The sequence below is a fragment of the Podarcis erhardii genome (genome assembly GCF_964252035.2).
Source record: "Podarcis erhardii genome assembly, chromosome: 2".
NCBI lineage: Eukaryota > Metazoa > Chordata > Lepidosauria > Squamata > Lacertidae > Podarcis > Podarcis erhardii.
The window spans coordinates 41,970,315-41,997,509 of record NC_138498.1 but is presented as its reverse complement, the minus strand read 5'-3'; the positions used below and the strand labels follow the sequence as shown (position 1 = coordinate 41,997,509).

At 41.8% G+C, this 27,195-nt stretch overlaps 3 protein-coding genes across 5 annotated transcripts in view; all 3 read right to left on the bottom strand.

The window, feature by feature from the left end:
• LOC309334473 (bMERB domain-containing protein 1-like) overlaps positions 1 to 9,492 on the bottom strand; it is a 35,851-nt gene extending 26,359 nt beyond the window's left edge. The window contains exon 1 of the mRNA XM_081848782.1: positions 9,442 to 9,492. The gene's annotated coding sequence lies outside the window, so the exon portion shown is untranslated. The remainder of the gene's footprint in view (positions 1 to 9,441) is intronic.
• MFSD6L (major facilitator superfamily domain containing 6 like) lies at positions 2,294 to 9,430 on the bottom strand. Of its 3 annotated transcripts, none has more exons than XM_081848680.1 (2): positions 9,253 to 9,430; positions 2,294 to 7,154 (listed from the first exon to the last, which is right to left on the bottom strand). In XM_081848680.1, exons 1-2 carry the CDS (start codon positions 9,369 to 9,371, stop codon positions 5,174 to 5,176), a joined length of 2,100 nt encoding a protein of 699 aa, XP_081704806.1. In that variant the 5' UTR covers positions 9,372 to 9,430; the 3' UTR covers positions 2,294 to 5,173. The 3 variants fall into 3 exon arrangements, with proteins under 3 accessions (XP_081704806.1, XP_081704807.1, XP_081704808.1); XM_081848681.1 differs by having other exon boundaries at positions 9,228 to 9,265; XM_081848682.1 differs by lacking the exon at positions 9,253 to 9,430 and adding an exon at positions 9,163 to 9,222.
• A 2,672-nt stretch (positions 9,493 to 12,164) lies between the features above and the next one.
• The window catches only part of PIK3R6 (phosphoinositide-3-kinase regulatory subunit 6), a 36,572-nt gene continuing 21,541 nt past the window's right edge, over positions 12,165 to 27,195 (bottom strand). Inside the window, exons 11-22 of the mRNA XM_081848677.1 lie at positions 26,719 to 26,866; positions 25,251 to 25,343; positions 24,021 to 24,480; positions 22,699 to 22,798; positions 22,462 to 22,584; positions 21,478 to 21,588; positions 21,252 to 21,342; positions 20,786 to 20,856; positions 20,219 to 20,309; positions 18,578 to 18,648; positions 16,241 to 16,353; positions 12,165 to 14,851 (exon numbers count right to left, since the gene is read on the bottom strand). Coding sequence (XP_081704803.1) covers positions 14,695 to 14,851; positions 16,241 to 16,353; positions 18,578 to 18,648; positions 20,219 to 20,309; positions 20,786 to 20,856; positions 21,252 to 21,342; positions 21,478 to 21,588; positions 22,462 to 22,584; positions 22,699 to 22,798; positions 24,021 to 24,480; positions 25,251 to 25,343; positions 26,719 to 26,866 — 1,629 coding nt within the window. The 3' untranslated portion in view covers positions 12,165 to 14,694. The remainder of the gene's footprint in view (positions 14,852 to 16,240; positions 16,354 to 18,577; positions 18,649 to 20,218; positions 20,310 to 20,785; positions 20,857 to 21,251; positions 21,343 to 21,477; positions 21,589 to 22,461; positions 22,585 to 22,698; positions 22,799 to 24,020; positions 24,481 to 25,250; positions 25,344 to 26,718; positions 26,867 to 27,195) is intronic.

Genomic DNA, 27,195 nt, shown 5'->3' with positions numbered 1-27,195 from the left:
CAGGTAAATATTTGCTTTTGACTTCCGTATCAATCAATATTTATTCATATCTCATATTAGCAGCAAAAATATATCAATGCCTTCAGTTTATCAGGAAACATATAAGGAACCCCAACGATCTATAAAAGAAAGCCAAATTCCTAATCGTTGCATTATCAAGTAGTAATATTTCCTCACGAATAGCCAAGACAAAATTCAATTCCAGTGGTTCTCATCACAACAGGCATTTTACATACTGGAAAAATGAAGAGCAGTATTATAATATAGTAGCAAAATAAATGAAGTTATTTGAATAGAAGATCAACACATGCTCCATCAAAGAGATTCAGTTTTTGAATTGCCTCATAATGTATTGATGGGGGCGGGGAGAGATGAAGAAATTACACAGCTGCTTTTAAAATAAAATTTTGTGCATGCACACGAAAGCTCATACCAATGACAAACTTAGTTGGTCTCTAAGGTGCTACTGGAAGGATTTTTTAAATTCTGTTTTGACTACGGCAGACCTGTAACTAGCTGCTTTTAGCTATCTGACAGAAAAGGGCAAAATGAGACCAATTTTCTAAAAGCTAAGTAAACGCTACTTAAAGCATAGCTGTCAACTTTTCCCTTTTCCTGCGAGGAATTATAAAACATGAATTTTTATGCCTTAAACATACCAGATCTCAAACTTGACTGTAAATTCCTCACTGAATGTCTTTTGTGAGAATGTTTGCCGATTATGCTGAATCTTTTGAAGAACCTGGAATGAGTTGCACATAACAAATACACAGAAATCAAAAATTTCTCTCAGCGTATACTCCTGTCAATGCATCTCTTTGGAGAGATGGCACTGAGGCAATCTGTGAGACTGTATGCATGTCACAGAAAATTTGAATTCTTGCAAGAAATCACATCCAGTGGAAATAATTGCAAGTCTTCTAAACAACACATTCGGCCTTATCAAGTTACAACCAACACCTAGTGCTTGGAAAAGGTTTGGGAAAAGGCAAACACTGAGAGGTGTTACAGAAGGCAATTTCTATGGTTACAAAGATAAAAGCATGTCTTGGTAGAAGGTGATGCAATCAGCACACCATATTATATGTTATTTGACCTGAACTCTAAAAACATTCAACAGAGGTTGCAATTTTGCAATTTGGAATGAAAACCAAACACACACAGCTTAGTTTCCAGATACCAGGCAGTTTAAAAAGATGGCAATTAAAAATGTTTATTTACTTGCAAACCTAACTAAAATAATTATGGGATACCGAGATTAAAACAAAACTGAACTAGACTCCTGTGATCAATGCACAAGAGCAGAATAAATTCACAAGATCAGGTAGCACATTGATACTATAACATATTAGAAGGTGGATGAAGAAATCTCCATGTGGAAGAAGAAAAATGGGTGGGTTTACAGTAAAAATAGCCTTAACGTTTTACATAGGAAGGCACTGCTTTGAAAGCATGTTTGCTGCCCTGAAAACATATGTTGGAACAAGCTCTAGAAGAGATGGTTCTACATATTTCCAAGGCATTGAGGAAAAGCCAGAGACTTATGGTTTGACGGCTGACTGGCTAATGCCTGTGCTATCATCAACAAGATGGAATAGTAAAGCACCCCACAGCATGTTAAACTGTATGGCTGGGTTAGGTCAGAATGTTTGTTGCTCTTATCATGTGGTAAAATTCTGCTTTCCCTCAAAGCTAGCGGCACAATCTAGCCAAACTTTAGCTTTTTATGTCCTGCTGGCTTCACAGAAGAGTTAAACATGTGCTGTGCAGTGCAATTCTTCTATTTATGCATGTGTGCTCAAGACGTCCCACTGAGTTCGGTGAGGCTTACTTGCAGGAAAATGTGCATATGATTACATCATTATCTTTAAAAAGTAATTCAATAGGTCTTAAAATGCTCAGTTGCGACTGGATCATTCTCTAGGATTTTTGTTACTTAAGCGCATTAATGCACTGAGATGCTTAAAAGTTAGTCTTTAATGCTACTCATTACTAAAGCTATGTAATTAACATTAATACTGCCAGTCATCACTTGCTAACATAACACTGACATCTAAAAATGGATTTTGAAATTATTTCTGCAGCTGCATGTAACAATTCAGGATCAAACTCATGCACATTAAAGAACACTGTGTGCAGATGTCATATTCCCATAAAATATCCTCACACACAGCTTATGTGGGGAAACTGACAAATATAATCAGTGGGAAGGAAAGCAGACAACATGATTACATGTTTATTGAAAAATTGTGTCAGTCTGTCCTTTACTGGAATAACGAAGTATGAGATGAAATCAATCAAAGCTTTTTATTTGGGGAAATACAGAAAACATGGCTTTTTATAATATAAGACCCAGTCAGATTTGCATTTATAGGATCTCTTTGTAATCCTTTAGTAGCTGCAGTATTAATATAACAATATTTTCTTATGGAATATATTTATGAAAATTTGAATAATTATAGTATTTTATGAGAACATCTATTTGACACTTTTATGAAAAAACATTCAGCTCATTAGATATAGGTATGGTTATTTTTGCTTATCTTATTCATTAACTTCTTGAATATTAATCAATTTGTAAAATTTGTACAATATATATACATAAATATCCTCATATATATTAACCCCACTCCCAAAGTAATGCCAAATGTCATCATATACGGTACTTACAACCAAGCTGTACTGGGTTCTATTTTTATCAACCCGAGAAAGAGAACCTGGGCTAGAGTTATGCCAATGAAGGATTGGTCTATATGGAGAGGGACAGATTTCGTTTTCAATGGCTTCCACTGAGTTCTATGGACAAAGCAAACCAGCAGCATTCTGGGACACAGCTGAGAATGGCAAAACTTTTCGCAAACAGAGAGCAATCAGGGCTTTCACCTCAAACCATGTCCTTGTTTGCACTGGCTTGGGATTGTGGCACTAGGACAAATCATTTCACTGAGCAATTTTACCAGAAGACACTGGGTCACAAAAACAGATTTGCACCAGAGCGAGCTGTTAAATATGCAATCTAGAATGGGCAACAAATCTTCTTACTGATGAATGGTAAAACTTGCTTCTCAAAGCACCATATTTTCGTAATACTGTTCTGCCTATCAGCCTCTGCTGAAGTGAAAACTTGCTAGGGTGCTAGGAAAAATTACTACTACATCAAATACTTATTAAATAAAGTTCTCTGTAAGGACAGTTTATATTGTTAATTCTCGATACAAGTTGGTATTTACTTACAACACCACACACTTTTCCATACCCATAACTATCAATATGTAAACATAGGGTGTGGTCAATACTATTTTCTTAGCCAAAGGGCAACAACATTCAGAGCAACATGCCTAGCATTCATGCAAAACACATGAAAAGCAACTTGATAAATTCAGACAATTTAGACTATGGGAGTTTCATGACTTGAACTCCCAACATCTTTTTTCTTTTCAAAAAGTAGCTGGGCAAGGGACACCCTTTGCTCGTGTGGTGATTCACCAGTTTAATGTTCACCAGTTTAATGTTCCTGCTTCATGAAGTTGCTATTAGCTGTGGAAGGGGAAAATTTGGGCATAAAACCTTTGCCTGTAGATTGCCCTCTCCATGGCTATTACCACCTATAGAAAGATGATTTGGATGAGGACAAGCTACTGCAGAACAGTAAAACATCCTATTCAAGCTTCCTCCCATCAAAGGCAACTTGTTAGCAGCAGCACAGTTTGCACTGGAGAAGTGAAAGGAAATTTTCCAATAGCTTGAAATGTGTGACAATTTAAATTAAAAGGTGGATTTCTCTGTAGTGTGCATTTGAAAGGCCACCTTCCAACTTCCCATGATGCTTCTAACATCCTTCTGAATCATGATTCCCCTATGAAATAAAGATATAGCTCTTCTCCAACACACACGTATAAAGCTGAAAGTGTATATTCTCTCAGGCAAACATGTGGGATTTGTAGCCCTCTGCATTGGTTAACTTGTTCCCTTGCCTAAGTAAACTGAATCAGTCAAACTAGATTATGGCTGAGGGCTGGATTCAACTAAACTGTTGCGCTAGAATGAGCCAACGCAATGAGTCCTGCTAGCACAATGGCTATTTCCCTCCCTCTTCTCCCTCTGTGTCTGCCACTCATTGGCTCTGGGGAGGACTTAGGAGAGGGAGGATTGTTCTATCTGCCAAGCAGAAATGCTTATGCTGATGGAACAATTATAAGAGCTTGACACTGAATTCCTCTCACAGTGTTTAAGCAAAGCCCTATGAGTACTAAAAAATGATTCTTAATATCCATCACCTAAGAGAGGCAAAGCCTTACATCCTAGAAACTTTGCTTCCTCATCCATTGGGTCTAATGTTAAGGGGCCCGGAGTTAACTTGTACAACTCAGTATTTCCACGTATGCTATTAATACAGGATAGAAAGTATACAAGAGATTTGTGAACTGCATGTGCATTCTAACCAATGTAGATTTTATATTCACATTACAGATGTGAGATGTTTAAAAAGAAATGTTTTTACTTTGTAGAAGTTCCCAGTCAGGAGATGAGAGATATTCTGAAAGAATATATTCTTTCAGAATAATACTGACCAAAGGAAGCCGCATACTTTGCCAGCAATAAAATCTACATAACCACTAGACAATTTTATTCCAGTATCGAGGCCCACTTATTTCAAGTGCTAGTTTCCAAAAAGATGTTGGATCCATAAAAATAAAGAATCAGCATATTTGTTTCTACAGCAGTTTGTGCCCAATTGAGGACAAAATTGAAAGAAGAGACAGCATGTTATCTACTAGGAATTAACTAGTAGTGAAAAAAAGATTAAATTGCTATGAATTACAACCTCCTATATGGCCAGCTGGGTCTCTAAAGATAACCAATTTTTGTCACTATTGAAGCTGAAAAACTATTAATTTCAGCAGAAACTAAAAGTCCCATTTCCTTGGATCATGAAAACATAAATCTTAGAAAAGCAAATAAAATGCTACAAGTTTTTGCAATAAATTAATCTTAGGAAAATAAAATCTTTATAAAATCTTTATAATTGCTTTCTTTATAAATATGTACATCATAAAATCCCACTGCTAGTAGAATGGCTTCTTACAGATTCCATGTGCATCATTTCTAATAGCATCACACTATTCTTCCGAAGTCTGTTCTTTGCCTGACAGACCATTGAAATGCAAGAATTTTACCAATTCCTAGTGAAGTTCTCGTCTTTCATAGCTTTCACCAGCCAGTCCCTTTCCTTATCATCATCATCAGAGTCACTCATATCACTAGAATCTGCAGCTAGGAGTCGGGAGTAATTAATTCTTTTTTGACGTGGCAACTTGGATTGGACAATCAAGAACAAGATTAACCACAGTATTAAAGTAATGGAACATGCCCGATAGAGCACTGCTAGGCCAAAGCTGTTCACAACAAACCCTCCTGCAAAACTTCCCAGACTGGCTCCACAGCCACAAGAGAGGCCCTGTAGGACAAGGTGGAGAGACCTTTCTGTGCCAGGAGTGGCAATGTCATCTGCCAGCATGTTCACAGCCCACCACAGGGCACCATTGCTGAAGGCACAGAAGATCTGGATTGGCAGCACAGACCAGGTGTTCCATAGGAAGGAATAGTAGAGCAGCTGTGCTGCAAGGCAGCTTAAACTCAAGGCAACTGTGCCACCAGCTGAGAGAGTCCTTAGTAACTTGCTTTTGAAGATGTAGAGCAGGATTTCAGCAATCAGTCCAATGGCCACTGAGAGACCCATGTATAATTCACTGCTGCCTTGGTCCTGCATTTGCCAGAAAAGAAAATTCTGCACAGTTGACCCAATGGCACCCGTGAGGAAGACAGTTACTGCACACAGGATGGTTCTGCCGTCGCTCCCAATCAGGTTTAAAGCTTTGACTGTTTTGTTTACATGTTCACTTTTTTTGGACACATGAATGGGAAAGAAGACACTGACAGCCAACGTTAAAGTTAGCAACATGGCATAGCCATAAAAATGCACTGCAAAACGTGGGATATTCGTGCTCAAGAAGCAACTCAGCTGATCCACAAATATTGCTACACCACAGACACCCATAGATGCTCCTAAGTAACTCCAAATCCAAAGATTTCCATATTTGTCTGCTGCATCAACAAAATCAAGGTACTCATAGAGGCTGTCCTCAACCATCCATCCAAGAGGTGCAGCCAGGAGCTCCCAAAGAACAACAGCACCTAGCACCATAAGAAAGGCCTGGTGCTCACTGTCCAAGAAGTCAGTTCCTTGTAGTAACCAAGAGCTCATATCCTGTGCTCTTTCCCAGCGACCTGACAAGTTTTTGAATACATATTGTGTCTTTTTAAGAGGTACAGGGGCTGTGTAAAATGAGAAGTTAGCACTTCTTTCTGAAGAGTCATTTTCCACAAATTTTTCTTCAATATTCATATCAGCAGGTGGGCTACTAGTTGCCTTCACAGGTCTGTTTACAGTCAGTGTCTCCAACGTTTGTTCTCCTGGGGAAACTTCTTTCCCAGAAGTACCAGATATCACACCATACGAAACATCAGTGAATTGCTGGGTACTTGTATCACCATCGTTGACACCACTGTTGATCACAGAAGGGATATTAATAGTGGAATAAATTTTGAATGGTGCATTTGTTACTATTGGCTTTCCAGTAGTAATCAAGTCCTTAGAGATTATTCCAAATGATTCAGTAGAGAGTGCTTTGTCATCAGAGGCAGGGTTAACATTCATTGCACTTGGACTGTTCACATTTACATCAGACACCTGGTTTGCTGTCAGTAATTTATTTGGATGCTGGCTCACATTACAATACCTATAGACAATGTCCTTGCTCGGTGGTGGGACAAGAGTAAGAAGCAAACTTGCTCCAACTGAGCACAGTAGTGATCCGCTGATGAGAACTTTTCTCTTATTGTGAGTTTTTGCTAAATAGGAGCACAGTGGAGCCCAAAGAGAAGTGACTAAGTGCTTTAATCCTATTATAATCCCTACTAATGGTGCAGTCAGTCCAAGCTGCCGAAAGTACAGAGTTAAAAACGGAATTGCACAGGCATTTCCTGCACCATAAAGAAAATGGAAGAGGCTAGCAAGAGTTAGTGCTTTGTTCACATCCCACTGGTTGTTTGTATTCATGGCTTCAGGTGCAGGCTTAGCTCGCAAATTTGTCCTGCAAATTAAAAAAAGAACAAGAAAGACTTGTCAGCATCGAATAACAAATTAGAAATGCCAACAAGGAACATTTTCACTTATTGTCAGCCACCTTGAAGTCTTGTTGTCAGCATGAGAACATTGTAAGAAAATGAAAACAAAAAATTCTTTTTCTAGCACTGCAAAAAGTTGTATTGGTAATAAAATCAGAAGTGCAGTTACAAATTTCAAACAAACAAACAAATCCTACAACAATAGTTACTGTGCTCTGTTTCAGCCATAGAAACATTCCATATCAGATGCAGCTTTTAGGAGTTCATGAAAAAAGCAAATTCAACCTGACTTGTACAAATCCTTCTTTACTCGCCAGAACAGATATTAGATTGCAATCTTATGCATGTTTACTATGTTTACCCATTTAACTCATTTAACTCAGTAAAGTTTTTTCCTTCTTATTTTTGAATAATTTATTACACTGATATTCCACTTTTCGTCTATCATGGCACCCAAGGCATTTGGTTCCCAGGCAACCAGCTATACAGGCACTGGCCAGACCAAAACCTGCTTAGCTCCAGCAAACTGGTAGCCTCATGTGTATTCAGATCAAACCTTGGGATGTTTATGTGTGTGCTGTTAGAGCCTTTACAGATTATTATGAAAAGCATTTTTAAAAGCTCTACCTTCATACTAAGCCCTATCCAGTGCCAGTTGCATGACACTCTTTCCTGCATAATGAAAGGACTTTTAAAAGGGTCTTGTAATTTATTAACTTTAAAAAAAAGGAAAATCCAATGGGATTTAAACAACTCACATGCAAAATTGCAGCCCAAACCTTTTTAAAATTCACAAAAGGTCTAGCAAGCCTACCATAAAGTAGATTTTAAATCAAACATAATGGAGTGAGAGTGATGACTTCGGTACTATGACTTGTGCAACAAACTTCCTGTTCTATCCCATAAAAATGAATATGCAAATAAGGGATGAATCATACTTTTTCTAGAAACAAAATTTTGCAGGTCGAGGGCTAGGAAAATGCTATATCATTACAATAGCTGTGTTTCCTTGAATAAAGTTCAACAAGTGAGAAAATGTGTGCATTATGAAAAAAAAGACCAGAGAGTTCTCAAAGTATATAGCAGGGCATTGCTGAAACTCATCTTCATAAAATCACTGATAGTCTACTACAGTGAATTTTGTGAGGATTCCCAGGTTCACTGGGCAGTGAACAGCACCAAGTTGTTATAGTTAGCAAAAGGAACTGACTGAATGCCAGACACATAAAATAGGTCTCTATGTAAGGGTGTGTGTGGTGTAGTATTTCAAGGAACAGGAAACATTTGCTTTGGGTTGCTTCCAGATTGCTACTAGTCTCTGTTATTTCAGAATGAGTCCAGGTGGGGTGGCATCGTTTTCGCTTTGTACTTCAGGTCTATGGGAAAATGTCAAAGACCAGCAGCACTGCCGTGCAACAGAGCAGAATGAAATCCGGGATTTTTATCCTTTAAAAAGAAACGCGAAGGTGTTTTGTAGAAGCACGATGCACTGTGTGTCATTTTACTTGGCACGACTGCTCTGCCAACTGAAGCGGCTGTGTAAAATAAACAGGCAAAAAACATGCTCTGCTGCTGACCATTAGTTTTCAGCGACCTGTTGTTGTTACTCGACTGTCCATTAAAAGCGATGGAAGCGGTACATGTTTGCCCGCAAAAGCATGGCTGCCTGCCAGGAAGGCCCTGGATCCCTCCCTCGCTTTTCCACACCGAGAACGTCGGAACAGTTCCTGAGGTGGCGGCCCGCCATCCCCTCACCTGCCACCCACACGGGCGACTACTTAAAAACAAGCCCCTGTCAGTCCCTGTGGGTAACGCTCCTCTTGGCCCCCCGTAGCCACTCATTCCCCCCCCCCCCCGGTTCAGTGGGGCGCAAGCTGCCCCCTGCCAACCCAGGCAGACACCCCGCCCACTCCTCCCCATAGCAAGTGGGGCCTGGGGAACTCCCCCAGCCTCCCACCCCTCTCCCCCCCGCACCTCGCGCGGGTTGCCATGGCAACCGCCGCCAGCGCCCGCCCCTCTCGTGCCGAACTGCCTCTTACAATGCGCGCGCGGAGCCTCCCATACCTGAGAGGAGGGCGTGGGGGGCGCGGGGGCGGGGGAAGGCGAGACGCCGCTTCTTCCGTTGTTCCACGAGGACAGCGGCCTCGGCCTGCTGTCAGCGGGAAAGCACTCTCGCGGCGCATGCGCCGCGGCGCACCTGTCCGCCGCGAGAGAGAGCGCGAGCGAGCTGCTCAAGCCCCGCCCCTCTTTCACCTGCTGGCCTTGGCCCTTCGGAGAACTCCCGAGGAGCCCCTCCCGGCTTCGCTCGCTCGCTGCTCTCGATCTCCTCCTCCTCCTCGAGGGCGAAAGTGGGCTCGGCGGGGGCGCCTCAGGGGGGCGGGGCAAGCGGTTGCTAGGAAAGGGCGGGTGGCCTTGGAGATGATGATGATGAGGGTGAATTCTTATCCTGTGCGGTTCGCACGTTGACATTTCCAAGCTGTTCTGGCGTTGTGGTCCATCATATGTCTTCTGAGAAGTGAGCCCCATTCACTTCAGTGGGACTTACTCCCAAGTAATTGGATATATAATAGGACTTATTATATATATTTATATATAATTTTATGCACACACACACACATATATTATAGATATATAATTGGATATATAAAAGGACCCTTGGAGCAGTCCCTCTGGACTCTCCCACTCCTCGGTTTCTACTTCTAGCCATACCTGTTAGAATAGGTTTTTCTTCTCATGTTTTGTCCCTTATTCCGATACTCTGTTTCATGTTATTTATATCCCCCCACCCCACCCTTCAGCACACCATGTTTCCCAAGGAGCTAAAATTAAAAAGCCAAAAAACAACAACCCCACACTAGATTTAATCAAATAATTAACCCAATTAAAATGAACAGTACTGTACATAAAACGACGGAGGCAGGGAAAACTACAGTGGGGAAGGTCGCAGAGTTTAAAAACATTGAGAAAAATAAAAAGTCTTCTCGCAGAAAAGACAGTCTCTTCACCCTCTTTCAATAGATGGGGACACCCAAATGTAGGATCTGCATCACTGGAACCCATATTCCTACGGGCCAGAGAATAGTGGGTGAAACGGCATTTCAGATAGTTTTGATGGGATGCAAAAGAAGCTGTGTTTAATCCTGATTGTTTTCTTTCTCTTCAGCTCACCATGAATTCAAGGGGCTTAAGTCTTTTTGTGGTTTTGCCTCTTGCTTCATTGATATAACTGCAGCAAATGGTGGTGCTTGGGACAAATCTATTAAAGCCAGATTTAGGATCAGCTACTAAGGGAACATAGGCCTTTCTATCAAAATGGCTCTTGTAATCCCAGGATAAAAGTTCCTAAAGCCCAAATAACTTGGGGATTTATCCACAAACTAATCACAAGTAGCATTTGTTTTTCGTACCTGTTACTACAACTGGCCAAAAAAAATAAAAATAAAAATCCTATAAATACCATGTGGCTATATTACTTACACTGCATAATTAGGGTATATGACTCTTCTTAGCTTTGCTAAAGAAATCTATGCCATCTCCTTTGCAATGGAAGACTTTTCCAGGAAAGATCCCTGCTGGATCCCCAAGTTGAGGTCCATTGACACTGATACTTACTACCATATTATTTGCTGTCATTATGCTGATGAAAACCACCAAGACAACTGAATTTTCTCTCATATATGAGTCATTTAAAATGTATTTTCAGAGTCTCTGGTTCTGCTGTCTACAAGTTGGCTTCCCTGTAATGAGAGGTATTCTTTTTCAAAGACGAATTAATTATTTACTGGTAAAGAATTGTACAGGTGGTTTGTCTTTAACTAGGTGTTATTTGGTTTCCAGTTCAATCTACTTGGTATTTAAGTAGTCCTTGGTGAAACACATGAAAGTAAAGTGATACACAAATGGACTTCTCTGGAACAGTAGGTAAAAGTAAAGGAATAGTATAAAGTTTCAATGTACCTAGATTATTTTAATATCTCACTTATGTGGAATTACACTACAGTCACAAGCATATTTACTTGGAGGCAATAACTCCATTAAAACTAATGCTGACTTTTGAATAACTATTGTTAGGACTGGGGTGTAAAGCTACAAGGAATACAATTGGATAATCTTAAAAGATAAACCTTCTATTCAGTTTTGATGCTCTTTGACTAAATATATATTTGCCCTGCTTCAGCAGCGTTGCATCAGATACTCCAAGATGTACTGTATTTCAAATTTAATTGATGTGGGAGCTGAAAGCAGTTCAGATCCAACCAGACACGGAACTTTTTAGCTCTTCAGGTGTTACTGTTTGCAAAGCCATATTGTTGTAGCCTGCCAATAGGTAAGAAGGAAAGTGGAACACTGTATCAGGATTACAGAAGACTTTGGGTTGAGCATAAAGCATCATTGAACAATATAAAGAAACCACCCAACCCCTTTGTACCTTTGCAGTGTTGCTATGACGGAATGCTTAAAAGTTTTCAATTGAAATCATTCTTCTATACTCTGGAAGCAATGATTTATAATGTCCCACTTGGGTTGGGGTGTTCCCCCCTTTTTTGGGAATATCATCTCCAGAACTACAACATCCCTGTCCAACTTTCTACTGGAAACAATGGGTTTTCCTAACATTAGATGATTTATTGGAACTGAGGCTGCAATACCTGTTAAAACTGCAGTTACAAACACACATATATCCACTGTGTTGCACTTACAATACAGAGGTGCATATTGTACAGCTTATCACACAAATGAAGTGCCACTGTAGAAAACAGCATCTGTGGGACCTTTGGGTCTCCAGATGTTGTTGGACTAAAACTCCCATCATCCCTGGCCACTGACCAAAGGTTCTCCACACCATACAGTCTTGCAATGGAATCAGAATGTGCAATTGAACAGGGGACACAAAAATCATGTTGATATAACTAACCTAAGATACAGGATATCTTACTTCTGCTGCCAACTGTCAAATGAATACATGACATCAAACATCCTTGGAAGTTATTTAATGAAATTAAAGGATTCCACTTTTGAATATACAAAGTGTATTACATCTGTATAAATAATTTATAATTAATTTACATAATATACATTCTTAGTTAATACAGATATCTCCATTACAAAATTCAAAGCAACCCATCATATAACCTTCTGGTTTGTAAACATGTAGCCACAGCACCATACTTAAGAGAACCAATTAAAAAAATGCTTAAGACTGCAAACATTTTGAAATCTTTTCTTGCTTTTTTAAAGTCACTGTCCTTAACAACTCACGGGAGTATCACTGCTACATGTGGTTCTATCAGCTGCTACATTTTTATTATTTTCCCCTCTAGGAAATTTATCCTTCTTTCCACATTCTAGCATATGTCTACTCTTAGTGCCTTCTCCCCTTGCAATAAACCTTATGGCATTGTTTATCAATTACCATATTTTTTGCTCTATAAGACGCACCAGACCACAAGACACACCGAGTTTTTGGAGGAGGAAAACAAGGGGAAAAATATTCTGAATCTCAGAAGCCACAACAACAAGAGGGATCACTGTGCAGTGAAAGCAGCAATCCCTCTTGCTGTTCTGGCTTCTGGGATAGCTGCGCAGCCTGCATTTGCTCCATAAGACATACACACATTTCCCCTTACTTTTTAGGAGGGAAAAAGTGAGTCTTATAGAGCAAAAAATACGGTACTTTAAAAGTCTTACATTCAGACATGAAGCAACTGAAGTAGAAACATACTGTTGTTTAGGCCGAGAATCAGGGGCGCTGCTAGAGGCGAACTCACAGAGCATAGACCCCAAATCTTGTCCTATGTGCTCTGAGTTTCTGGGTGGGTAATGAATTCAAGCAAAATGGTACACTGTGTGTTCTTTTTATTACTTATCCCCACCTACACCAGGGGGCGTCCTAATAATGTAAATCAAAACAATGCAAAGGTCCTGTCTTGTGCTGCACATGACATGCTTTGTGTCATTTCAGAAAATAAAATTTTATTTTACCGTTTAGCTTTTATTTTGAATAGAGGTTTAGGACCTCTTAATCTTGCCCAGGGCATGGGAGTAATAAATGAGGGTAAGTGAAGCGGATTTGACATGATTTCTACAAGATCTGTTGAGAGATTAATTTGGGGGTAAATGAATGGAAGAGGAGCTAATTTGGGGTGATCTGGGGTGGGGTGGGGTGCAAATTAACTGAATAATTTATCTGGATGATTTGGAAGGGAAATGAATTGGCTTGCCTTCTGTGGTTTTATATCATTAATCTGTGCTTATATGTATAAATCTGCTATGCAAATTTGTTTCTATGGACCTCTGCCCCACACGTTTAAAGAACCTAGCAACACCCTTGCTGAAAAGTCCAAATGCCTTGCTGTGTAAGATCTAGAAGAGCATGATGTAAAAGAGTAAACTGTAGCAGCAAGCTAAGTTTCATGACACCTTGGAGTACAGCAAGTTTATCAATTTGTGCCCCCTTCTTTTGCAGGTTTTAACACCTGGCTTTTAGGTCTCCATTTCCATTTTACTATTTATATTGTATTTAGCTTCAATTTTATTGTGAACTGGGGAGGGATCAAATGACATAATATAAATATTTTAATTAATAAATAAATGAAAATACTGAAGGCAGGAAACAGCGTTGACCTGACTCTGCCACAGCAAGGCCCACTAACCTTCTTGTGCACCTGTACAGCACCACCACAAAGTGCTTCCTTCATGCCACCAGTGCTGGAGGTTTATTGCCTATGCTTCACTTCATGGCTAAAGCACTCTGCAAGATAGCAGGAGCCCAGTTCTCATGGGAAAACGCTTGACCTCTGTCTGCATAACATTTTGCCCTGCCTATGGTACATATTGTGTGCTATTCCACACAGTCACCACCACATATGTGCCTGTTCAAATGTCTCAATAGTCACTAGTATCCCCCCCAATTCCTTTGATGGGTAGCATGTACACCCTTTATCCCAAGATTCTGCTAACAACAGCAACAAAAATTGAATGATGTTTCATTAAATCCAAATCCCTAAATTCAGAACAGTTTCTTACCTGTCTGTGGTAGTTCTACAGAATAACCATATCTATACCACAGTCCAGCAACACCTGACTAAGCAGAGCTGTGATCACAACTAGGGTTCAAAGGAAAGTATATTTAGCATTAATTACCACCATTTCATTTGTTGTGTCCTGGTGAAACAAAACTATTCTCTCCTTGCCCAATGGAAGATGAATATAAGGAAAGCATGGCACTGAAGTCTGAAACTCTCATACTCTGTTTTGTTTTGTACCTGCCCCCTGCCACAGTTTTATCTGTGACTATTATAGAAGGACACAGCTTCTCTGTACTGGGCTGGGATTCATCTCCTGCTGCAGACCTGAGCTGTTGTTCTGGTCTCCTTGCTTGTTCTCCTTGTTGTTCGCCTTGCTTTTTCCTTTCTTCCGCAGACTGCTTCACCGTGGGAACACAATCACTAGATATTCCCTAATCAGACGCAGTAAAAGATGAAATAGCTGTGGCTACCAGCTTTTTCACTGAACAATGCCTGCAAAAGTGTTGATGGGTAGTAATAAAGATTTAGGTAAGTATTTGGCCAGTCCCACATCTTCCTCTTCCTCAAGGCTAGACCGTCTGGTTCTTGTCTTTTGTAAGCAGTAGCTGGGTTCTAGGCATGGGAAAACTTCAATACTGCAAGAAAACAAAAGATGTTGTTCCATTAGCTAAATACACAAGCTATTGGTCAGAATCTGATCTGGTGTTCACCCAATTCTGATATGAAGTTCTTTTATCTGGAAAACCTGTTTGTGGGTATTTGAACCTCAGGCAATGAGGTGCATATAATTTGCAAACCCTTTGCATGTGTATTTTGAACGCACACCAATAATTGACATTATCAGCTGACAATTACTGAGGCTGATTAGTCTGAGAAGAATAACATGGGTGGTGTGCAGCTAACACATCCCATCAGCATAATGATTTCTGCTTGCACAATGGAACTCCCACCTTCCTGCACACCCCCTAAATCTATTCTAGGGGCGCCCCCAACCTGCAGGGCACACACAGGAGGTGGCAGTGGGGTCATTCAATTACACAAGTGTCAATCCTTGCTCTAATGGAATATGTTAGTTGAATATCACCCAGTACCTTTAAGGTGGCTAAAAATGCTACAATAGCTTTGTATGGCAAATTTAGGCTGTGACAAGGAGTGTGGTGTGCGTTAAAACAAGAACTCTTCAGTGCCGAATCCTGCAGTCCAGAGAGAAAAGGGTTAGGGGACTTCTGGCCCATGAGGCCATTTTCTCCAAATTTCACTCACTTGTTAGACAGCTGACATCACCAGGTGATGTCAGTTGATGGGTGAGCGGTGGGGTTCAATTCTGCTGACGGCTGCTACACCAGTGCTTTCCCTGCACTCATCAGCTGGTGAGTGGGCAGTTCAATCCTGCTGGGTGCTACTTTCCCTCTAGGGAACATGCTGAGGAAGGAGACCACCACCCTCCAGACAACTTTGACAGTGAGCAAGACTATCACCATGCCCATCTATCAGGCACCTAATGTCATCATGGCATCAGACCATCGGCAGGTGGGTGGCCCCGTTCACCTGTCAAAGTTGATGCATGGGGTGCAGGGAAATAAAGTTCTGGTCCTCTGGTCCCCAAAGTTTCCCCACTACTGAGATAAAATATCTGCCCCAAACATCTAAATTTTACAGTGATGTATGCCCAAAAACCAACAGAGTTTTAAAATACCGCAAAGGACTAAAGCCTTGATTTGTCACCCAGTAGGTTACATCTAGCCACCATGGGTTAGTAACAAGATACATGTGGCCCTCAGAGTGATTTAAGTTGCATATCCCAATGTCAGACCATGACAAATAAAGCGGTATAAAACTGCTGAAATCTGAAAGACCAAAGTCCTCCACTGCTTCTGATCCATTTCAGTTTCCCTGGAGGTAGTTCTTGAGTTGACAGTGTTTATCAGTAGCACCCACGCCATCTTCAATAACTGACTTTGAGGAATGGGGAAGGGACACCTGGGTGAAAAGTTAATAATATACAGTTTATTGGAGAGCCCTACCTTGTCACATTCTTGTAGAGTCTCCTAGAGTCCTTGTCTAGGCACACAGTGAAGGTCCTTTGTTCTGTGCTTCTGATTTTGATGTTGCGTGTTCGAATAGTGTTTGTCACTAACTGGAACAAAAATGCAACAAAATGCTCTGCTTAGCAGTGGGTGGTTTTTTTTTTTTAGTTAAGGCCAAATGCAAACAAGTGATGTAATACATGGTGTTACTGGATTAGCAAGTTTTTTGTTTTCTGTGGCATGAATCTCAAGTTTCTACCAGCAACAGAAAACAAAAACCAGCAATAGAATTGTGCAGAGGGTGGGTAAGCACAGAACAAATCCTGCTCTAGAAAGCTGTCTCTCAGGGCACATTCAGACGTGCTTCAGAAGATCTGTGAATAGGATTTCTTGCCTTTAATAGCAATGTCAGCCTCAAGGGGAACAGACTGGAGTGGGGCCGTGGCACTAGGGAAGGATGGGTTAACCCTTATCCCTGTGCTCTTTCCCACCACTCTCTCAAAGCTCCTATTTGCTACTTGGTGGAAAAAAACATGCAGTTGTATCCAATGAAGTCATCCCATTAGTGCAAGGACCCTTGGCTGCACAGTGGGTCTTACTTTCCCTTTTCTCTCCTTGAGCCCCCTGCACCCCACCCAGATCTGTTCTGGAGGTTACCCCAACATTTCAGAGCAGATTTTTGGGCAGGGGGCACAGGGAGAGGAAGTTCTATTGCACAGGTCCTTGCACAACAGGACAACTTTGTTAGACACAACCCATAAGTCTTCTGAGGTCCTCAGGTTGCGTTACTGATATCAGTCCTTCTACAAGTTTAGCGAAGCATTTTTTTTTACAAAACATTAATTACCACGTTCAACAAACCAAAATGCAATGCCATTTATTTTCCGTGTCAGGTTCCACAAAGCAATTCGCTACACAAGCTCTGTACTGTGACAGATTATTTTGGTAAAATCTGTTTATAATCATGACTGTTGGGCATTTTACTGTTGCTCTTAGGTTCACCAATGAAGAAGATAATTATGTATTGCCAATAAACATTTAGAAACCTGCAAAGTGAGTGGTTACAAGATAATGGCTTGGTTCCGACATTGACAAGAGTGGAAACTTAAATATTCACTGCTGGTGTAATCAGCCTATTTGATAAATTATGCAATGGAGAAATCATTGATAATTCATTTCTCACTTCAGATACCGATACTAATTGCAATGGAAATGCTGTTCCAACTGTGCATATAAGTTTGTTTTATTCAAAAATCTTCAGCTCAGTAGGAATTATTGATGGTGAAATGGGGGAGAAATCTGAAGTGAAAAGCAAGTGTATGCGATGTATAAGCCTGAAATGGAACCCCTTTTTCCTTTCTTTCACAGGTGCAGCATAAAATTAATCTTTGAGGAATAAATGTAATTTAGAATCTAACATTTTGGATTACAAACCTAGTGACTTATATATCCTTCTGGAAAGGCAATGGATATTTCTTTGTCATTTCAATTTTAGCCATGTGAAATTATAAAGAGCTACATATTGGAAGAATAGTGCCATGATGAAAAGAGGAAGAAAATATCTGTGCAACAGCATCACACCAAGGCTGACAATGCAATTGAAATTATGAAATGCTTGTTGAGCTGTTTGTCCTGTGGCAAAGCCACTTTGTGTTGCACATATCCTGTGATCTGAGATGTAGGTCAGCATCAGGCAGTCAATTTACTAAGGGGCTCAGCAAAGAAGCTTAACAGTTTCCATTCCAAGTGCACACATACCCTTGCAAGCCTGATTGCTTTCTAACCCAAAGGACTCATGTAACATTCTTTTCTGGGAAAGCAGGATTTGCATTCCTCACTGGGAAAGGACAAGGTTCAATAACCTAAGTAAACAGTTTGAAGGGATCCTGATTCAAGTATCAGAGTGGCTTTGGCACCTGACATAGTGACATAGAACTGCTATGTGTGAAAGTTTCCGTCCCAAAAAAAACATACACAGGGTCTTTTTGGTTGGAATTTGAGATTTTAGCAAGATGTAGTTAATAAAGAAGCCCATGGAGACTCAGCAGACATGGTCAACAGAAGAATGAGGAAAGGAGGTTGTAATTTTTATGTTCAACTATGATGATTATTCATTAATGGGTCTAGGGTTGCTGATTTTTGCTTCAGAAAAAAATTGGAGCAAACTTAACTTATACACTAGGTGGATTCATAAAGTTCCATTGAGGGTAACATTTTTTATGATTCTCTCCTACTTTGTATTGTAGAATAGGTGGGAAATCCTACATTTCCCCCCTGTAGATACTAAGCAGCACCACTAGGTTCCTAATTCTGAAGAATCAGAGTGTCACTTACAGAATATGATCGTCCTGAGAGGTTGGATACTTTTACAACTTCAGTAGTATTCACATTCAAGCACACCAGATCTGCAGAGTACAATGAAGAAAGATGGATGAATCAGTCATGACTTTCCCCCTTCTTTTTGCCTCAACTGAAGCATTTGCATGATCCCCTGCCATGTTTAGCACTGCCCCAAATTTCCTCCATGACTAACATTGTTCTATTCAGCAGTAGAAGCGAGCTCTAGAACACAGTCAGAACACTGTTTCTCCTACCCTGAGAAACGGCATGGAGAAGTTCACTCAGACTTTATAGTTCCTCCTTGTACCCCCTTCCTAGGACCCTTTAAGATACATGGGGGGCTGTGGGAGCAGGGTGGGGGGCTACACAATGAACATACAGCTATAATGAACATACTCTGTTTTTGTGGAACAGGCATAGGCAAACTCGGCCCTCCAGGTGTTTTGGGACTACAACTCCCATCATCCCTAGCTAACAGGGCCAGTGGTCAGGGATGATGGGAATTGTAGTCTCAAAAGTTTGCCTATGCCTGTTGTGGAAGATCCAAGTGTTTCTTAAAGGAGGACTTTGAAGGATACATTGAAGGGATACAAACATTTTCCTGAGGTTCAAAATTGCTGGGGGAAATGTGTGTATTTGTTCCCCAGCTTAGCTCCTCCACTGCTGCATGGAAGGTGGTTGTATGAGTTTCATTGGCACCTATTGGGTGGTGCATGTAGCATCACAGATGATAACCAACACAAGTCCCACCATTCATTTATCATTTCTTTTTTAAAACCGTAATTTAGCAGCTGATTGCTCCCTCACAGGAACAGGGTGTCTACAAAACAGACATGCATAAAAGCAGGTGTCACACAATTCTGGAAACCTCACTAACTGTTTGTCCTACATAACATTTTGAGGACTGAGCCTTGGGTGGGGGGAACAAGTTTCATCAATTTGAAGCAGAAGGAGTTGTGCAGAGCACTGACTGATAGGGTATCTGCAACATCTTAAGGCACTCATTTCACAGAACATTTTTAGCATAAGAAAACAACTGTTGGGTTCTTTGGGGGGAGGGACAGGCACCATGTGATTGCTTAAATGTGTCTCTCCCAAACCAATTTGCTGGCATTCTGTGGGTCCTGTTTGTCTCTCTTATTTGATTATTAGCAGCCTCATACCTAGCGTTGCTAAGTAATTCTAAGAAACCAAAATATCAGTAGAGTTTTGAAAATTTCAGTCCACCATCTTGGTGCAAAATGGTATCCAACTGTATCAAAACATAGACAAAAACCTGCTGTTTAATCTCAGGATCCATCATGCATACTTTGGTTACAATATTGTAAGAAGAGTCCAAATGCATAGTGAACAAACAGCTTTCTAAAATATACATTAGATTAACTCTGAGCTGGCCCACTCTTCAGAAATGAAGTGGACATCTTAACCTCTCCCCATTTTTGTGTGACAGCAGCAAGTTGGCAAAAAGAATGTATACCTACCATGAAGCAAGTTTAGACTGCTCCTTCACTTTGGAACAAGAGTGCATGTCATCTGCAGAACTCCAGCTCTCGCCCAGGAATCCAGCTAGGAATCCAGAAAAGTGGAAGCCCAGAAAACCAGTGTGTGCTGTCCCCACCTATACAATGCCTTTACCTTCAGTCTCATTTGAGGGAATGGCTTTAATAACCAGGCCTGTGGATCGCAGTGAAAGTGTCTCCTCCTTCTCACGGTTACTCAGCAAAACCTAGACAGAAATCACCATTGTTTCCCAGCGAAAAAAAATGCATCAATCCTTATTGGAAACAATGGGTTATTATTTCAACCATACAGTATAACCATTGCTGTTTCTATATTTTGCAACAGTGCTCCTTTTTTTCTTTTTACTGTAGTAGACCATTGTTCTATGCCATTCATGTGTCAGGCAATCAGCACAGAGAACAGTGGAAAACTCCGCCCCCCCCCCATCCATCCAGCAACTAAGAAGCCTATCATTCAGGTAAGCAAGAAATATGCAGGAAGAAAAGCCAGGACAGCTTAATTGTCTCTCTAGAAGTTTATCCATATTTTCTGGACCATCAATGAAAACAAATTACAGGTTCTGCCAGCATTCATAGCCTCAGTTATAATTAATGTGGGTGAAATATTTTTCCTAGGATGCCATGATGATTGCCAGGACTCTGTACCTGTCCTTTCTTGCCCACTATTTATAAATGTTCTCACCTTCTTATACATGAGTGTAAGATCTGCACCAGGAACTTCTACTGTTAGTTTCTTTTTTGTTGGTAGAGTGTCTGCAAAACAAAACAGCCACAGATTTCAATTAGCTGGGATACTGACACAGCTATCTTCCCATTTAAGTTTACAGGGGGAGGGGAGAGGATGAATATTGGGGCATACTTTCCCTTATAAGGACCTATAAGTACAGCTGGAGTGGGAATAGTATGTGAATAAAAGTGACAGGAAAAATAAGAGCCAATGAGTTCTGCAACTGATGGCATTACAGAAGAACACAAAACTTGGTGTTTTCCCCCAATGACCCATTACCCTTCTGCCTCCTTTCTTAACTTTTTATTTTCTTGAGACACAGCCTGGCTGAAGACCAGCGAACGCTTCCCCAGCTGGAGAGATCAGGGAGCTCTGAAAGGAGCTCTGCGATATCTAGGGAGCCCTGAAATGAGATACAGACCTCTGGAAGGGTTGAATTCTTCAAGCATTAGACTCAGTTCAATCAAGAAAATGTCCTCAACAGGCTCCAAATCTGCATTACTGAAGAAAAGCTGAAAGGCAGAAAGAGGCTCTCAAAGCATGGTTCCTTCCAAGTGGGTGAACTGTTACAAGTGTCATGAATATAATTTTTGTGCAGCCTGGTGGTAAATTTCACAATGCTTAGAGAACAGGAAGAGGACACTGACCTTCACTGCATAAACCTGGAAGAAGACCGGCTGCAAGCCCAGACGAACATAGTACGCAATCACGTCAAGGATGAACAGCTCAGAGACTGTAGATTTGCTTGGAGAAGAGGGCTGTGTGGGATCAAAGACGACTGCATCAGTCCAAACCAACTGCCAAGTTACCTGCTATTTCTGTTAGCTTCCTGATCATTCCTGATATTTCACCTGCTTGGTTAATTAGGCAGCCAAGGGATGATACACATAATAATAATAATAATAATTTATTATTTGTACCCCGCCCATCTGGCTGGGTTCCCCCAGCCACTCTGGGCGGCTTCCATAAAAACCAGAAATACACTAAAATATCACAGATTAAAAACTTCCCTGAACAGGGCTGCCTTAAGATGTCTTCTGAATGTCAGGTAGTTATTTATCGCTTTGACATCTGATGGGAGGGCGTTCCACAAGGCGGGTGCCACTACCGAGAACTCACGTTGTATCTACAACACTAGAGCCAAGAAAGTGAAATACTAAAAAAATAAAAAATAAAATTGGCCATTCTATTCTACCTCTATTATGAGTTGGAGAGGAAAAACTAGCCTTTCACCGGCCAGCATGCTAAATGGATGTAAGTCTAGATCAGGGGTTGCCCACATGGTGTTGTTGGACTATAATGTATATATTTCCTGATGATTCACCATGCTGGCTGAGGCTGATGGGAGCCTCAGGGTTACCCTTGGTCTAGGTATACGTAAGATCTGGAAGTACTTGGCCCTTGCTTCTGACCGAGCACCAGCCTCAGTGACAGTTCCTTCTACCATCTGAAGAACATTCCAAAAATCCCCCATTGCTGGGGAACCTGTGGGCCTGCAAATGTTGCTGGACTACAACTCCCACAGTCCCTGACCATTTGCTCCTGCTGGCTGGGACTAATGGGAGTTGGAGTTCTTGGGTTCCTATCCCTGTTCTAAGGAATACAAGCAGAAGGAAGGGCTCCTCTCCTACCATGGTGGCCAGCTTCGGAATCATGTGACAGAGGGTGTTAATGTTGCTCTCGTACCATGGATCAGCTCTTCCAAGGTAAGCAGCCAACTCACAAGGCTCTGTCTGGTCAGGCAGAGCACCTTCCTGGAAGAGAAGTAGAAGAATAAGCTCACCAGCACAAAGAGCATAAGAACGTGGTAGGAAGAGGACGGCCACAATTTAGCTCTGTCATCCTCTGCATGGCCCTGAGCTGCTCACCTCGGTGGGGGAAGATGTGGGTTGTTCCTCCACAACAGGCACATAGTAAAATTGCACTTTTAGCCTTGGTGTAAGAAAGGCACGTCTGCTCTCCCGCTTCCTGGAAATGAGGAAGGGAAAATTGTTCTTAGGTCATCCCAGTATCTCATCTCTTGTGGTGGAGAGGACACAGGTGGACCTGTGCACATAGTATTCTGATAGCCACAAATAATGGTATGCAGGGGGAGGAATCCATTTCATTCTCTAGCCAGGAAGAATATGGTTCCCACTATTTCCCATGGAGCTCCTTGGTATGTTCCTCCCCCTCCCCCCGCTGCCCCTAGCCTAGCATAAAACTTCCCATTAAGTCATGCTGAGCACCCTAAAGAGACTTGCTGTACCCTTGCCATTTTCATACTAACACCTTGTTCTAATCATGACCATGCTTTCACATCAGCAGTGCCTAGAACAGGGTGGTCCAACACATGGCCCCAGGGCATAATGTGGCCCTCAATACCTTTTTGGAAGCCCTTGGCAATATTTGACACCCCCGCAGGCCCAGCCCTTGCACCACCATTTCCTCCAGCCTCCTCCCCAAAGCCTAGTTAGAAGAAGAAGAAGAAGAAGAACGTGGTAGGAAGTTAGTGCTTGGGATGGAGGTGGGAGCGCTCTAGGACCCTGCCAGAGCCTCATGCCTCCTTCCCAAAGCCTGGTGCCTCACTTTGGGAAGGCAGTGTGAGGGCTGGGGGGAGGGAAGCAGCAAATTTTGGGCTTGCTTCCTACACAAACACACACACACGACAAGGCAGTGTCAGACCCTCCAAGTGTCCCTATTTTCCAGGGACAGTCCCACTTTTACAGAAGCTGCCCCAGTTTCTGGTTTGATCTTGGGATTTCCAGTGTTTACTTAGGATGTCCCTATTTTAATCAGAAAAATATTGGAGAGTATGGATTTATCCGACCCCTGAGCCACCTGAAAGCAGCCTTGTATAGGGAAGTTTTCTTAATATTTAATGTTTTGTTATGTGTGTGTGTGTGTACACACAATATATATATTGGAAGCCACCCAGAGTGGCTGGGGAAACCCAGTCAGATGGGTAGGGTATAAATTATTATGATGGAATAGGATGTCCCTATTTTCTTCAGAGAAAAGTTGGAAGATATGGGCAGTGTGTGGCCCATGTGTTCCATGTCAAAGTATTATTGTGGCCAACTTGGTATGAGAAGTTGGACCTCCCTGGCCTAGAAGGAGATTCTGCAACTCCACCACACAGAAACGGGAACTCTGTCCAAAACACATCAAAACTCTCCCTCTTCTCAAAGTCATTGTGACAGTCACTTACCTCAGGGAGTAATAGGCCTGGGCTAGGCGCCCCAGAATTCTGTCATCACCCAGTACCAAGACACGAGCTGTGTGCAGCCGTTTCAGCTGAGCCACTGGCTCCATGACGCTACCCCCAGATTTCCGATGCAGCTTCCCAGCAGGCTTTGCTCCTTGCCCATTAGAGCCGCTCTGTAGGAAAGCGAGGCTGTCCAGAGGAGACCCCTTCTTCTTCATGCAACCTTTCCTCTGGAGCCGAGAATGCTCAGCATCAGCAGTACAAGAAGACTGATTTTCATCACCCAGATTGGGCAGGTCTCGCTCAATCCCACTGTCGTTGGAGAGCACAGAGAAACGTGTCTGCTCACAGCAGTCAAAGTCTGGGCCCATATCCTGAAACTCAAAGATATCCAGTTCTGGACTCAGGGAATCCTGTTCGCAGGATTGACTTGGCGAACGGAGGAATAGCACCAACTCCTTCCCTAAAATGAAGAGATGGTTTGTGAAATACCTAGAAGGCCATCATAATTCTTGAATCTTCACATGGCACAGTGTGGCATTGTCTCAACACTACAAAAGTAAAGTTTCTTGCCCACATTCATAGGCTAGACTACTTCAGTCTATGTGCACATACGCAACATGTTTTAATATAATGTAGACCGCCTCCTGACACGAAAACACTACCTTATTGGTTCCCATCCTTTCCCCTGAGATGGTTAGAGCCAATCAAAATATTCAGGAGGAAAAACATGTTACCTCCCTCCTGGGATTCTACAACTTCAGAATACAGGTGAGTAGTTCCCCCATGTTGAAAGATAAGAGCTCTTATATTTATCTTATCTTTCTTTATTTTAAAGAAAGTAGGCATGGCAAGGATAAACACATGTTATGAGCTGTACACTTTTTAAGAGGCATGCTTAAACTGGTCAATTTTATTTTGAAAGAAAGGGGGGAAATCACAGCCCCCCCCCCCCAATGTAGAATATGCTTCTAATCTGGATCAGAGCCTCATGCAGGTTTTCTTCTGAGAAACAGTCCCCTCCTCACTGCCATTTGCCCCCCAAAAGAACTGTCTGCAGTAAACTACACCTGGTATGGTAGCCAAAAGGAAACCAGAAGGGGCCAAAAACACGTTGCTTGCAGTGACCACAGGGACACTGCATCCCTGGAGTGACTCCACCCTGCTTGCCCTCCCACAGAGTGAAAAAGGCTGCTTCCAAGTGAGATACAGGCCATGAGAACAGACACTCACAAAGCTGGTCTTCATCTCTCCACAAGTGGAAGCTGATGTTAGGGTTGGGTAAAGGGATGCCTGAACTTTTTTCTACCGCTGTCTTCTCCACATCTGTAGGACACAGAGAATTTTTTTGTTAATCTTTCAGTTTCAAGGAGTAAAGTGAAGGCCAGACGAATAAAAGCAGAGACTAGGAACTACACTAGAGGTCGAGGGAAACATACGGTAAAGGGAAAGTGGAAGGCCATGGGCTTTTTTAAAAAACAAAACAAAACCGAGGCTCATTTGCCCTGCATTAGCTGATGAAGAGCCTTCTTATAATTAAGCTAATGTAGAAAAATGTGAAGCAACTAGCCAGAGGCAAAATAGCAGTTTCTTCAGGGCAATGAACAGACCAATTCCAGATACAGTGGTACCTCGGGTTAAGTACTTAATTCATTCCGGAGGTCCGTACTTAACCTGAAACTGTTCTTAACCTGAAGCACCACTTTAGCTAATGGGGCCTCCAGCTGCTACCGTGCCACTGGAGCACAATTTCTGCTCTCATCCTGAAGCAAAGTTCTTAACCCGAGGTACTATTTCTGGGTTAGCGGAGTCTGTAACCTGAAGCGTATGTAACCCAAGGTACCACTGTAATCAGAAAAAGCCTTGTGAATGCCAGAAATACACATTTATCCATTATATTTCACATTGTGGGGAAAAGATGTAAGTTTTATTTAGTGTAGTTGCCTGCTGGGTGATAACTAACATTTAAAAGTGTCAAATGACATCAATGTAGGTGAACGATGATGTTTCACATGCAATGTGTAATGGTTAGAGTGTTGGACTAGGAGTTGAGAGACCAGGGTTCAAACCCCTCTTCAGCCATGAAGCTCACTGGGCGACCTTGGGCCAGTCGCTCTCTCTCACCTTAACCTACCTCACCGGGTTGTTGTGAGGAAAAATGGGGAGGGGAGAACAATGTACCACCTTGGAGGAAAGGTGGCATAGAAATGCAATAATAAATAAATAAAGCATTGTGTCGGAAGCTTATGATATCCCTCTTCGTTGATTTGGGGTGACCAGTAATATCACCTCTTACCATTGAGCAGACCCCCAAATTATACTTGGCACTTTTGCCCATTTAGCCTTCTTGTCTCTGACCAGTACTGTACAGGGTCACACTTACTGAACAGACACACAAATTTCCTTCTCTTCAGAAATCACTTTGAAGTTGGTCTTTTTTAGTACCGAGGACTGCATGCAAATATCTATACAAGGAGGTGATCCTGAACAAAGCACAGAGCCACAAGACACAATCCCCTTTGGGTGCATAAATCAGTTTCCACCCTTTCAGCACCTAAATCAATGATTTTGCCTTTCACACTGTGCATTGGGAAGCTAAGCCCACAAAAGCAACTACAATAAGGGCTCAGGACTCAGTCCCAGATGAAGCGCAGGGACTGGGGTCCTTTTTCACATCCCAGCCTCGTAGGACCACACTTACCTTTCTCTGAAGTGCTCAGCAATGTGCTGTAGATTTTCCCCAATTCTTCAACATATTGATTGTATTCTGCATTCATATCTCTTCCTGCATGTTCAATGGCTGCCATCACTTGCTGAAAATAGTGCTCAGTCACATCTAAGGGCTTTGCCTGTCACAGGGGGAAGGAGTAATGAATCATTGCTGGAATCAGTGTTTCTTTTTCAAGGGGTACTCAAGGGTACGCAGTACCAACACCTCTTTTTGTTGTTGTTAAAAAGTTGGGCACTTACTGTAACAACTTCATGGTGAGTACTGGCACCTATTTTTCTAGGGTGGGGGGAGTCCTGGCTGGAATGAAATTCACAGACTGCAAACACCTATTCGAGCTTTTTTTCTTTATAGCAAATTACGCTATGCATGTATGGTACTCGCAATACTCAGCTCTCCCTAACTCAAAAACAGTTTTGTCATTGACATGTATGAACACATGGGGAAATG